The 14,706-nt window shown below is 45.4% G+C and overlaps 1 protein-coding gene across 1 annotated transcript in view; it reads right to left on the bottom strand.

The window, feature by feature from the left end:
• The window catches only part of smc1b (structural maintenance of chromosomes 1B), a 164,029-nt gene that overhangs the window by 113,374 nt on the left and 35,949 nt on the right, over nucleotides 1-14,706 (bottom strand). The window contains exons 5-8 of the mRNA XM_034175841.1: nucleotides 8,586-8,824; nucleotides 4,119-4,377; nucleotides 2,243-2,383; nucleotides 2,027-2,109 (exon numbers count right to left, since the gene is read on the bottom strand). Of these exons, the coding sequence (XP_034031732.1) occupies nucleotides 2,027-2,109; nucleotides 2,243-2,383; nucleotides 4,119-4,377; nucleotides 8,586-8,824 (722 nt within the window). The remainder of the gene's footprint in view (nucleotides 1-2,026; nucleotides 2,110-2,242; nucleotides 2,384-4,118; nucleotides 4,378-8,585; nucleotides 8,825-14,706) is intronic.

Raw genomic sequence — 14,706 nt, 5'->3', positions numbered from 1 at the left:
AAGAGCATAAAACAAAGTATGTTTAAACTACCTCACTTTCATCATCTATTTACCCCCTTAAGCCCCTTTCACACCAGGCTTGCATATAGTTGTGTTGTGATGTGTATTGAGTACGCTGGAAAATTGCGCAGACTTGGTGTAGTCCCTGTGCAGGCTGGTGCATGATGGTGTATGGCTGCGTTCCTAGTCTTGCTTAGATTTGAGTATTGGTGCTTACTGTACACTTACTGCCACGTATGTAGCTGTCGCAGCTATGTTTCTGCCTCTCACAGTCCACTCCTGCCTACTTTTTAGGTTGGTTTTTTTTTTTGGCATTGTGGAAATGCGCTCCGTTTTCAAACGGTACATGTAAAGCACATGGCACTTACATTTACAGGCGTACAGAGGAACACACTGCTGCCTCATCAGGACTCGTAACATTGGACCGCAAAGTTCAGAGTTTGTTGTGTGCTCCCCCCCACAAAAAAAGGTAGAAAATATTGCCATTTGAACTCACAAGCATACTTAGAGAAAGAGAGAGAGAGAGAGAGAGAGAGAGAGAGAGAGAGAGAGAGAGAGAGAGAGAGAGAGAGAGAGAGAGAGAGAGAGAGAGAGAGTGCTCTTTTTTAAGACCTGCTGTTTCTGTTGTCTGGAATTCGAAAGAAATCCTATTTATGAATGGAAAGAATGGAAACCGTGTTTTTCTGATTACTGGATTACATGTACGGATACATCCCTGCCGTAGACCAGCTCATGCACGCGCAACGGCTCGTTCAGCTGTTTTATGAACACACGCAATGGATCATTTCACCACACATTCACGTGTTGGTTAGATTTCCTGTTCTGAACATGCACACATGCGGAAGTTCAATGACCTGTTGTAAGCACGCACAGGCGCTGGGGGTTGTGTGGATCATTTTACCAGACACTCGCACGCCGGTTCAATTACCTGTTCGGCGCATGCACACGTGCGCCAGTTCAATCACTTGTAGTTACGCACAGGGGCAAAAAAAAAACCTTGTGCACAGGGGGGAGAAGCTTGGCTCCATGATGCTGTTTTGATAGACTGCCCAGACGCGCAGATGGATTTGTTACATTGTAAAAAGCCAGAATACATTATTTCCAGGAGTTAATGTACTTTATTTAACGTGAAACAGTTGTGGGAACTTGAGCAGGTGAAACTAAGCTGCAGCCGGCGATGGTGCATGCGATACATCTGTGAAGAGTAGTGGACGTGGACATGTCCTCTCTTTGGTGATCAGTCCGTGAGCAGGAGTTAATGGACTCTATTTAGCGTGCCACAATTGTGAGAGAACTTGAGGTGAAAGCACCGCGTAGCTGCAGTCGGGATGCGCTATCTGTCTGTGAGTGGACGTGGACATGTCCTCTCTTTGGCGATCAGTCCGTGAGCAGGAGTTAATGGACTCTATTTAGCGTGCCACAATTGTGAGAGAACCTGAGGTGAAAGCACCGCGGAGCTGCAGCCAGGATGCGCTATCTGTCTGTGAGTGGACGTGCACATGTCATCTCGCTGTCGAGCTGTCCATGAGGAGTGGACGTGGACATGTCCTCTGAACATGGACGCTTGGCCCGCTTCTTCTTCTTCTTCTGTGGTTTTGAAACTTCACTGCCAGCAAAGGCCAGCGGGATGGATAAAATCTATCAATGCAGGTATGTACTGATAAAAACCTAAAAGAATTTTTGACCCTGGCGTAGGGTTGTGTACAATTGCAGAGGCTTGGTGTACAGTAGTGTAGATTTACATAAAGTACCGGAGTATTGTGTAGACTTGCTTAAAAACTGCATACTTTCTGCGTCCAACACTCTATGCTGAAAAAATTAAACACATTTAAATTTTGCATCCGCCTCACGTACCCCTCAGCATACTGCCGTGTAGAGGAGCAAAAACACAGCATAAAGCTGCTTAAACTCGGCGTAGAGCTGTGGCCTGGTGTGAAAGGGGCTTAACCCTAATATCAAATTCCAATATTGGTAAATATTTTTCCAGTAAGAATATAGCGTAACATTCATTGCACATATGGCATACTTGCAAGCTTTGGTGTACTCCTCCAGTTTCTCTGCTCTGTTTGTGAAATCCTGCAGCTGAGTTTGGTGGTTCCTGATGCAAACCTACAAGAACAGCAATGCTTCAATTTTATAATTGTGAAAATCAAATCCTTTATCTGAATGTATCTTTCACTAACAGTTACTTTTTAATATGAAAAGATGTCGAGTGGGAATGAAACATGGCCCTTATCAATACCTCAACCTCCATTTTTCTGCGCTGGTCAAAGGCAATCTTCTCATGGTCTGCTCTAACCTGCCAATGGAGTTTTTCGGACATTTGGATGAGAACTGCGCTCTTCTTTCTGGCAAGTTCTTTGAGCTCATTGTATCGCTCCAGCTGTAGTAGAACATGTACAAAGTGACAGTCAGGGGTGTCACAACAGTGATACCTCTTTCACTAATTTGTCCCATATACTTTCAAGGTGTCTATAAATTACTGTTATCTAATTCAGTGAAATTTGGCATTCAAATTTTAAAAGGCATGGTTTCAACAACCGCATAATACTACAACCCCTGGCAAAAATTATGGAATCACCGGCCTCAGAGGATGTTCATTCAGTTGTTTAATTTTGTAGGAAAAAAGCAGATCACAGACATGACACAAAACTAAAGTCATTTCAAATGGCAACTTTCTGGCTTTAAGAAACACTATAAGAAATCAAGAAAAAAAGATTGTGGCAGTCAGTAACGGTTACTTTTTTAGACCAAGCAGAGGAAAAAAATATGGAATCACTCAATTCTGAGGAAAAAATTATGGAATCACCCTGTAAATTTTCATCCCCCAAATTAACACCTGCATCATTTCAGATCTGCTCATTGACACTGACCCTATGCCATGACATTGACCCTATGTGTCTTTTTGCAAGGAATGTTTTTGCAGTTTTTGCTCTATGGCAAGATGCATTATCATCTTGAAAAATGATTTCATCATCCCCAAACATCCTTTCAATTGTCCAAAATATCAACATAAACTTGTGCATTTATTGATGATGTAATGACAGCCATCTCCCCAGTGCCTTTACCTGACATGCAGCCCCATATCATCAATGACTGTGGAAATTTACATGTTCTCTTCAGGCAGTCATCTTTATAAATCTCATTGGAAAGGCACCAAACAAAAGTTCCAGCATCATCACCTTGCCCAATGCAGATTCGAGATTCATCACTATGACTTTCATCCAGTCATCCACAGTCCACAATTGCTTTTCCTTAGCCCATTGTAACCTTGTTTTTTTCTGTTTAGGTGTTAATGATGCCTTTCGTTTAGCTTTTCTGTATGTAAATCCCATTTCGTTTAGGCGGTTTCTTACAGTTCGGTCACAGACGTTGACTCCAGTTTCCTCCCATTCGTTCCTCATTTATTTTGTTGTACATTTTTCAATTTTTGAGACATATTGCTTTAAGTTTTCTGTCTTGACGCTTTGATGTCTTCCTTGGTCTACCAGTATGTTTGCCTTTAACAACTTTCCCATGTTGTTTGTATTTGGTCCAGAGTTTAGACACAGCTGACTGTGAACAACCAACATCTTTTGCAACATTGCGTGATGATTTACTCTCTTTTAGGAGTTTGATAATCCTCTCCTTTGTTTCAATTGACATCTCTCGTGTTGGAGCCATGATTCATGTCAGTCCACTTGGTGCAACAGCTCTCCAAGGTGTGTTCACTCCTTTTTAGATGCAGACTAACGAGCAGATCTGATATGATGCAGGTGTTAGTTTTGGGGATGAAAATTTACAGGGTGATTCCATAATTTTTTCCTCAGAACTGAGTGATTCCATATTTTTTTCCTCTGCTTGGTCTAAAAAAGTAACCGTTACTGACTGCCACAATCTTTTTTTCTTGATTTCTTATAGTGTTTCTTAAAGCCAGAAAGTTGCCATTTGAAATTACTTTAGTTTTGTGTCATGTCTGTGATCTGCTTTTTTTCTACAAAATTAAACAACTGAATGAACATCCTCCGAGGCCGGTGATTCCATAATTTTTGCCAGGGGTTGTATTATGCAGTACGACAGCCTTCCATTTGATTGTTTAGGTTAAAAGGTTAAAGTTAAGAAGGTTGTAGCAACATTACCTGCTCCTCCTGCAGCTCAATGTCTCTTCCCCGGGAAGCTTCCTGCTCCTGGACCTGCCTCTCATAGTTCTTCCAGGTTTGCTCCAGATTAGCGACCTCTTGTAGGCCCTCTGCTAGCTCCTGCTCTTTAGCAGCCTTCAGAATCTTGCTCTTCTTCAAAGCACTGCGCATCTCCTCAGCTTTCTTCATGTGATGAGAAGCGTTTATTTTGGCTTTGACGTACTGGGAACGGCACTGGGATAAGACATGTTCCTGGGCACTGGGTCAGAGTGAGAAGACACCTGAATTAAATCCATATACAAGGGCACACAGAATATAGCACATACCTGACCCAGTGGGCTCAATGAATCTTTTAAAATTGTCTAGTAGGCCCAGTGGTCAGGCCTGTGAAAGCAGCCCATTCCAAACCCATCTCTGACATTTAGGTGCTTTGAATTTTTGAAATGAAATGGTTAAATTTAGTTAATATGGTTAATTTTGAAGCATAAATCATGGTGGTTTTGAAACACTGTATCCAAAAGGCTATTTAGTATAAGAAAAACATTTGATCTTCAACACAAGAATTTTTTACCTGAACAAATTTTAAAGTAAGCTATTTTTAAGCTTAGTCACCTTTAACATGTTTGCTCATATTGTTATATAAAATAAAAGTAATTCAATATTTATAAACAACTGTAAAAAGGTTTTAGGCACATGAAATTCAATAAAATGTGGTAATTTTATTCCTCTATCAGTGGGTGAACAGGAAATATAACTTGAAAGACCAAAACATTCCAATTTACACAAAACTCAAATATGGCTTCTTGTTTCTGTTTTATTCCAGAACGTAATTGAATATCAACTTACAAACAGCATTTTCAAATCAAATTTTCTGTAAGTGCACTGCCTGATATATTTACAGTATGGTCGCATGCCAATTTTGCAGACAAATGTTCATCCAGTCCCTAATTTTGTAATGAAATAAATGGTAAATGAACTTAATTTATATAGCACTAGACTGGTCTAGTGGTTAAAGTGTTGCGTAATGAAGAAAAGCATGCCTCTTCCTTAATTGGACCTTTTCTTCTTTTTTGTCAGCTCACATAGAATTGGTCCATCGGAAAGTTTCATTCAGAACTCTGTTTGGGATGTGGTCTGAGAACGATGTTAAACTGCACCTAGAAATACAGGTTGTTCTTCAGCCTGTGGATGGCTCTTTTTTTGAGAGAGAGAGTGTGAGTTCATTGTAGGATTGTCGCTTCAGTCACTGTAAAACAGCAAACAGGGTGTGACACATTAAAATATCTATAGTTTCTGCACTCCATGGAACTAACTCTGCTGCCTTTCATTGAACTGTAGTCCAGCATAATGGAGGCAAAATGAAGAGAATGGAGGAAAACTTTCCATCCTCATTGCTGGAAAAGAGGAAGCCTGGACAATGCTGTCAAGGGCACTTGAAAAATTTCTATACTGTAATGAGAGTAGCATCTGAGGTCCATAGACCTGGAAACAACCAAATCACAGTGAGTGAATATACCTACACTTGGTCTGGTCACTTCAGTGGTCACAATAAAAAGAGGTGTGGTAGCTGCTGTTGGGGACTGACTACTTTCGATGGTGTCAGATATCATCCCATGTCATCAAGCGTATTATGGGCAGCACAGTGACTTAGTGGTTAGCACTGTTGCCTCGCAGCAAGAAGATATTGGGTCTGATTTATTATTTGTCCCACAATCAGGTATATTTGCTGACTGTGCAGGCAACGTAAATTCAGACGCACTTCAAAAACATCCAGTGATGAGCTGAACACCATGAAGTCCAGTCGGAAGAAAACAACTCTGCTCTTCAAAATGGGACCAAAGTGTCTTCAAAAACTCCACCAGAAGCTGCAGAAGAGACCTTCATCTGCTTAAATATCCAGAGAATCCAGCAAACCAACACCTGCTGTTGTGTGGGCCGCTGAAGAGGAGGTACTGCTGGCCCACCACCACTAGAGGGCGCCCTGCCTGGAGTGCGGGCTCCAGGCACCGGAGGGTGCTGCCGCCTTACGGGAGCAGCCAGGATGACAGCTGTCATCTATCACTGGAGACAGCTGATCCCAATCACTGAGGAGGTATATCAGCAGGACGGCATCTCCACCTCATTTGCCGAGATATCGCTCTACCAAGGAGGTAACGAACTCAGCCAGCCCTTCATCATTTGTGAAAGGAACGTATTCGATAAGTATCCTAGTTACTAGACAGTGTTGTTTTCTGATTAGAGGTGGTGTTTTCCACCCCACGTGTTGTTGGGTGCAGCCGCACCCACGTCTGACTGTGTCTGTTCCTCGCCAGCAGTACCGGATCCGACGAGCGGAGGCAGAGACCACCTGGGAGTTCGGGACTTGGCGGTTCCAGTATTCCCGGGGTTCGGTGGCAGAGGAAATCGGGTGGTTCCGGTTCGTCTTGGACAGACGTCTCCTATCGTCGAGCCTGCCCACACGACACCGTTGGAATTTAACTTGAGACCGAAATTGTGATTTGTTGTATTTGTTGTGCGTGTTCACAACAGTAAAGCCTTGTTATTTGACTTTCTTCATTGTCCGTTCATTTGCGCCCCCTGTTGTGGGTCCGTGTACTGACACTTTCCCAACACCTGCTTCTACGCTTCTAAATAAAACAAAGGCTCTTTAAACAGCAACTATTTTATTATTTTTTAAAAAGGTGTTTCATTTTATATTTTAACATTAAATGAATGGATAATTAAACATGTCCATGAAGTCAAAAGAAATTTGCACAGGTAGAAGTCCCACCCCTACTGTGCATAATTTTAAAACATTCACAATCACTAGTCAAATTCATATTTTAGAAATTACTTCAACCAGATCACAACATTAAAGGCAGTCACATATTCTGACGTAATTGTTGACGTAATAAGTTCAAATGACTCAATTAAAAAAATTATATCATGAAGTTTGTCATATTAAGGAATCCTTCTTTACAATCACACTGCAGTCACTGTTAAATCATCTCCTGTTGCATTTATAATAAACATTTACATTTATTTACAGTGTCTCTTTTTCTGGTGGAATGCAGATATGAATAATCTACCAGACTTAAAAACGCACACATTAATTTCCATGGTATTTTATTTGTCTAAAGATAAATGGTCAAGGTTCCTTATGTTAAGAAATCATCTCATCTGAAATAACAGGTAAGTTCTGGTTTTAATTTAGAAATGAAGAAAGGTTTCTAAAGAATCTTTCATTTTTTACTATTTTAATTACAGGTGTTCTAATGTAAGAAATGTTTTTTACAGTAATCAGAAATTAATTTTGAGGTAAAAAAGAAAAACATTTGCAAGGATTTTCTTCAGAAAACTGCTGTTTAAATGAGCAGTTCTGTGACATGTTTCTGCCACTGATCTGTATCTAACAGTGTTTTATATAGATCAATGGTTTCTGCACTGCAGTCTTCCGTGTTTTGGCCTGATGCCTCGTTTCTACTGGACAGCATGAACCTACATCACAGCTCACAGCTGCGAAAGATGAACTTTGACCGCTGCAGCTTGATGAAAAGCGACAATGTGCGCGCCCGACTAAGCATCGCTTTAGCTCGGTTTTTGACGCGATGCGTCTCATTGGAAAAAATGCTTCTGAGACCGATCTGCGACGCTTCTGCCGCGGCTGATGCTTCTGGTGTGAAAGCTCCATAATGGTTAAACGATTTGTTTTGGGGAGAATGGGGGCTCTTTCTCCTGCACCAGGGAGCCAGCAAAAAAGTAGAAAAAAGAAACGCTGTTGGGTGAAACAAGGAAGCGCAATAGTCTGACAGAGTGAGGGGTCACACACAGGTCAACGTTGGTCGGACTTTCTCGGAAAAGCAGAGCTGAAAGACGGAAAAAAAGTGTGAAAAACAGATGCAGACATGCGTTCATGCTACTTCACTGAAGTTCTGGAAAGAAGTTATATTTCCTCAGTGATCGTGCATGTCGTCACAGAGAGAGAGAAACAGGCAGAGATCTCACACACACACAGAGATAAAGACAGATCTGCCTGAGCTAAACTCTGTTCTCTGTGTATTTTGGTGGGTTGTTACTTTCTTGACATAGTTCCATTGCGTTAAAACAAATGCACATGGAGTGTGTGTGTGTGTGTGTGTGGGGGGGGGTACGTGGAGAGGGAACACCAGCTGCTTTGTGACATATGTGCTCCCGCGTTGTAGGGGAAGCTCCGTATAGAACAGAATGAAGCAGCCAAAATCTGACCAAAGTTGCAAAGTTCTCCTTTATATATAACTGTATATGCCATTCCATGGCTAGCTGCTAATATTAACTTGTGCCATGTGGAGTCACGAGTTAATATTTGGTCGTCTGTAGTTTTTCATGCTGCTTGCTGCTGGACAACAGATTAGAAGATGATGGCTCATATGATTGGTTTTAATTTTCTGCTCTTTTTACCTACACTTTCCAGCGTGGTTAAACGACAGACAGACACATACACACACACACCTGATCTCTTTCTCAATTTGCTGCTGTTCTCTATTGAGGCGTCCATGTTCCTTCTTGTGGGTTTTGATCATTTTTTCCCAGTTTTCCACTTCATTATTCTTAGCAGCTGCAGACTGCTGTTTCTCTTTCAAAGTGTTGCTGATGGTGGTGATATTTTTCTCGTTATGGTACAGTTCAGCCAGGCTCAGCTGGAGACGGTTGTGGTTAAGGTCATCAAGCAGTGTCTGGTACCTTTGTGCCTGGTAAAGAGGGAGATGTATTGGGTGCACTCAACTGATAAACAGGTAAATTTCAACTGCAAACAAAGCTACTACAATAATACAAAGGAGAAAACTCTGCCCTCTTTTCATGCTGTTTAAACAGTCACTTCGGGGAGGTGGTGGATTGTGAATTGATATGTTTGATGATATGCATTTACCTTGTCAAAAAATATCCAAACACAATTTTCGCCACTAAGTCTACTAAGGATGCTCCCAGTTACTGTTCACACTTGCTATTTTAGTTTGTTAGTATCCCAACTTATGGTTTACCACACACTGGTTTGTTACTATTTCTAATCAGTTCATAGGGCTTTTAAGCCACTTTCTCATTTTTCCCAGGTGTCAGTACATTCTGTGTTCTTTTGAGACTATCGCCATCTGAATACTATAATTCTCCTTGATTCTTTGTTGCTGTCATTGTTTATCTGACTTCTCCCTCATGCCTGTTATTTTGGATTCTATCGCTGAAAAAGATGTTGCTTGCTCCAAAACCTGATTGGACCTTTCAGCATTGATGGTGCTTACAATACATTTGACTCTTACTCCAACAAACGCTGAGCCAATAATTATTAAAGAAAACAAATGCACACAAACGTGCTGAAATGCGAACAGCTTAATGCTAACTTTAACATTGAAAATGCCATAGACATGCTAACGTATTAGCATCGGTTATAAAAATTATAAAATACATCTATCTCATGCTCTTGCTTGCCTCTACTGGTGGTTGGCTCTCACTGCGGTATTGTATCACTTCCTGTTCCGGAGCACAGCAGTGTTTTGCTGCATCTGTTAGCTGTTTAATCTGCGCAGTTAGATTGATCTAGTTACCTAGATAACGATTTGCTTCACAGTGTAATCTTCACGTGCCTTAACTAAAGCACTCCCTCTGCTTAATCACCTCTAAATTATTTACACATTATTCACTTTGTGTGTTTTTAGGAATCCGCTAGCTTAGTGCAGCTACTAGCTCTTAGCCGGTTTAACATGGCGGCTTCTCCTGTCTCTCCCGCACTTTTCTGCTCTGGGTGTGAAATGTTTAGTTATTCCTCGGCCTCCTTTAGCAGTAATGGTACTTGTAATAAGTGTAGCTTATTCGTAGCTTTGGAGGCCAGGCTGGGCGAATTGGAGACTCGGCTCCGCACCGTGGAAAATTCTACAGCTAGCCAGGCCCCTGTAGTCGGTGCGGACCAAGGTAGCTTAGCTGCCGTTAGTTTCCCTCTGGCAGATCCCGAGCAGCCGGGAAAGCAGGCCGACTGGGTGACTGTGAGGAGGAAGCGTAGTCCTAAACAGAAGCCTCGTGTACACCGCCAACCCGTTCACATCTCTAACCGTTTTTCCCCACTCGGCGACACACCCGCCGAGGATCAAACTCTGGTTATTGGCGACTCTGTTTTGAGAAATGTGAAGTTAGCGACATCAGCAACCATAGTCAATTGTCTTCCGGGGGCCAGAGCAGGCGACATTGAAGGAAATTTGAAACTGCTGGCTAAGGCAAAGAGTAAATTTGGTAAGATTGTAATTCATGTCGGCAGTAATGACACCTGGTTACGCCAATCGGAGGTCACTAAAATTAACATTGAATCGGTGTGTAACTTTGCAAAAACAATGTCGGACTCTGTAGTTTTCTCTGGGCCCCTCCCCAATCAGACCGGGAGTGACATGTTTAGCCGCATGTTCTCCTTGAATTGCTGGCTGGCATCCATCCCACTTTGGATGGAGCAGCTCTCATTTCTAGAAATCTGGCCAATTTTCTTAAATCCTCCAAACAGTGACTATCCAGGGTTGGGACCAGGAAGCAGAGTTGTAGTCTTACACACCTCTCTGCAGCTTCTCTCCCCCTGCCATCCCCTCATTACCCCATCCCCGTAGAGACGGTGCCTGCTCCCAGACCACCAATAACCAGCAAAAATCTGTTTAAGCATAAAAATTCAAAAAGAAAAAATAATATAGCACCTTCAACTGCACCACAGACTAAAACAGTTAAATGTGGTCTATTAAACATTAGGTCTCTCTCTTCTAAGTCCCTGTTAGTAAATGATATAATAATTGATCAACATATTGATTTATTCTGCCTTAGAAACCTGGTTACAGCAGGATGAATATGTTAGTTTAAATGAGTCAACACCCCCGAGTCACACTAACTGCCAGAATGCTCATAGCACGGGCCGAGGCGGAGGATTAGCAGCAATCTTCCATTCCAGCTTATTAATTAATCAAAAACCCAGACAGAGCTTTAATTCATTTGAAAGCTTGACTCTTAGTCTTGTCCATCCAAATTGGAAGTCCCAAAAACCAGTTTTATTTGTTGTTATCTATCGTCCTCCTGGTCGTTACTGTGAGTTTCTCTGTGAATTTTCAGACCTTTTGTCTGACTTAGTGCTTATGTTGTGAAAGTGTAGTGACACGGACCCACAACAGGGGGCGCAAATGAACGGTCAATAGATGAGCCAAAAGGTAACAATTTAATGTTGTGAAATGTGCACAACGAACATACAGACAATCTCAGAATATCATTACAGTTAATCCACAAAGGTGACGTGTGGGCAGGCTCGAGGATAGAAGACGTCTGTCCTGAGAAGAGCCGGAAACACACGATTTCCGCCACCACCGAACCTGGTGAATACTGGAGCCGCCAAGTCCCGAATTCCCAGGTGATCACCGTCCCCGACTGTCGGATCTGGTACTGCTGGCGAATAACAAAGACAGTCAAGTGTGGGTGTGTGTACACCCAGTAACAACAGCGGTGGGAATGCCACCTCCACCTCTCACTCAGAATGCTGAGGTATTTACAGTGATCCCTCAGAGGAAAAGAGTGCCGTCCTGCACTCACTCAGCCTCCTCAAGAAGAGGGACCAGTACTCCTGCAAACACTCACAATATACAGCTTATTAGAAACACAAATGGCTGAGGATATTACCTCCAATGAAGTATGATATCTCGGCGATGAGGTGGAGATGACGTCTGGGTTTTATGGAGTGAGATGATGAAGAATGAGTGACAGCTGTCAGGAAGTAATGAGTAACAGCTGTCACTCCCGGCTGAGTCCGTGGCGGCAGCGCCCTCTCGTGCCTGAAGCCCGCACTTCAGGCAGGGCGCCCTCTGGTGGTGGGCCAGCAGTACCTCCTCTTCTGGCGGCCCACACAACAGGACCCCCCCCCCTCAACGGGCGCCACCTGGTTTGTCGGGGTGTCGGCAGTAGAAGTCGGACAGTAGGGCCGGATCCAAGATGAAGCTCCTCTTCACCCAGGAGCGTTCTTCGGGTCCATACCCTTCCCAGTCCACCAGATATTGGAACCCCCGGCCCATTCGACGGACGTCCAGGAGCCGGCGCACAGTCCAAGCCGGCTCCCCGTCAATGATCCGGGCAGGAGGCGGCGCCGGACCGGGAGCACAGAGGGGTGAGGTGTGGTGAGGCTTGATCCTGGAAACATGGACGACCGGGTGGATCCGCAGTGAAGCTGGGAGCTGGAGCTTCACTGCGGCAGGGCTGAGGACTTTGAGGATACGAAAGGGGCCGATGAACATGTCCATCAATTTAGGAGACTGTACTTGCAGGGGGATGTCCTTCGTTGACAACCACACCTCCTGCCCGGGCTGGTATGCAGGGGCCGGGGACCGCCGGCGGTCTGCATGGGTCTTGGCCCTCGTCCGGGCTTTCAACAAGGCAGAACGGGCGGTGCGCCACACCCGACGGCACCTCCGAAGATGGGCCCGGACGGAGGGCACACCGACCTCTCCCTCCACCACGGGAAATAATGGGGGCTGGTACCCCAAACACACCTCAAATGGGGAGAGGCCGGTGGCAGAAGACACCTGGCTGTTATGCGCATACTCGATCCAGGCCAGATGGTTACTCCAGGCCGTCGGGTGCGCGGATGTTACGCAGCGGAGGGTCTGTTCCAGTTCCTGGTTGGCCCGCTCTGCCTGTCCATTCGTCTGTGGATGGTACCCGGATGAGAGGCTCACGGTGGCCCCCAGTTCCCTGCAGAAGCTCCTCCAGACGTGTGAGGAGAACTGGAGACCACGATCTGAGACGATGTCGGTGGGTATCCCATGCAGACGGACGACGTGGTGGACCAGGAGGTCTGCTGTCTCCTGGGCTGTTGGGAGCTTCGGGAGGGCCACGAAGTGGGCCGTCTTGGAGAATCGGTCCACTATCGTGAAGATGGTGGTGTTGCCCTGGGACGGCGGGAGGCCCGTGACGAAATCCAGGCCGATGTGGGACCAGGGGCGATGAGGCACCAGTAACGGCTGAAGAAGTCCTTGGGACCTTTTATGGTCTGCCTTGCCCCTGGCACAGGTGGTGCAGGCCTCGATATACTCCCGGACGTCGGCCTCCATAGACGCCCACCAGAAGCGCTGCCGGAAAACTGCCATGGTCCTTCGCACCCCTGGATGACAGGAGAGCTTGGAACCGTGACAGAAGTCCAAGACTGCAGCTCTGGCCTCTGGTGGGACGTATAAACGGTTCTTCGGACCTGTACCTGGGTCCGGGCTCCGTGCCAGGGCCTCCCGGACGATCTTCTCCACGTCCCAGGTGAGGGTGGCCACGATAGTGGACTCCGGCAGGATGGGCTCCGGTGGATCCGACAGTGCAGTTTTGACCTCCTCTTCGTGTACCCGGGACAAGGCATCCGACCTCTGGTTCTTGGTCCCGGGGCGATAGGTGATCCGGAAGTCAAAACGCCAGAAGAACAGTGACCAGCGGGCTTGCCTGGGGTTCAGCCGCTTGGCGGTCCTGATATACTCCAGGTTCCGATGGTCAGTGAAAACCGTGAACGGCACAGACGCTCCCTCGAACAGGTGTCTCCACTCCTCAAGAGCCTCTTTCACCGCAAGGAGTTCTCGATTGCTGACGTCATAGTTCCGTTCAGCCGGGGTCAACCTGCGTGAAAAGTAGGCACACGGGTGAAGAACCTTATCGGTCTCTCCGCTCTGGGACAGCACGGCTCCTATCCCTGAGTCAGAGACGTCCACTTCAACCACGAACTGGCGGCTAGGGTCGGGCTGCACCAAAACTGGCGCAGTGGAGAACCGTCGTTTCAACTCCTTGAACGCGGCTTCGCACCGATCCGACCAGGTGAAGGGGACTTTTGGAGAGGTCAGGGCTGTCAGGGGGCTAACTACCTGACTGTAGCCCTTAATGAACCTCCTATAGAAATTAGCGAAACCGAGGAACTGTTGCAGCTTCCTACGGCTTGTTGGTTGGGGCCAATCTCTCACCGCCGCAACCTTGGCCGGATCAGGGGCGACGGAGTTAGAGGAGATGATAAACCCCAGGAAGGACAAAGATGTGCGGTGAAACTCGCACTTCTCGCCCTTCACAAACAGTCGGTTCTCTAACAACCGCTGCAGGACCTGACGTACATGCTGGACATGGGTCTCAGGATCCGGAGAAAAGATGAGAATATCGTCCAGATATACGAAGACGAATCGGTGCAGGAAGTCCCGCAAGACGTCGTTAACCAAGGCTTGGAACGTCGCGGGGGCGTTGGTGAGGCCGAACGGCATGACCAGGTACTCAAAGTGACCTAACGGGGTGTTAAATGCCGTCTTCCATTCGTCTCCCTTCCTGATCCGAACCAGGTGATACGCATTTCTAAGATCCAGCTTAGTAAAGATTTTGGCTCCATGCAGGGCGCCCTCTGGTGGTGGGCCAGCAGTACCTCCTCTTCTGGCGGCCCACACAACAGCTTAGCTCAGATAAGATAATTATAGTGGGCGATTTTAACATCCACACAGATGCTGAGAATGACAGCCTCAACACTGCATTTAATCTATTATTAGACTTTGCTCAAAATGTAAATGAGTCCACCCACCACTTTAATCATATCTTAGATTTTGTTCTGACTTATCGTATG

This window comes from Thalassophryne amazonica, chromosome 8 (genome assembly GCF_902500255.1).
Source record: "Thalassophryne amazonica chromosome 8, fThaAma1.1, whole genome shotgun sequence".
In the NCBI taxonomy this organism is placed as follows: Eukaryota; Metazoa; Chordata; class Actinopteri; order Batrachoidiformes; family Batrachoididae; genus Thalassophryne; species Thalassophryne amazonica.
Note: the sequence above shows the minus strand (reverse complement) of the source record. Positions and strands in the feature narration are given on the sequence as shown.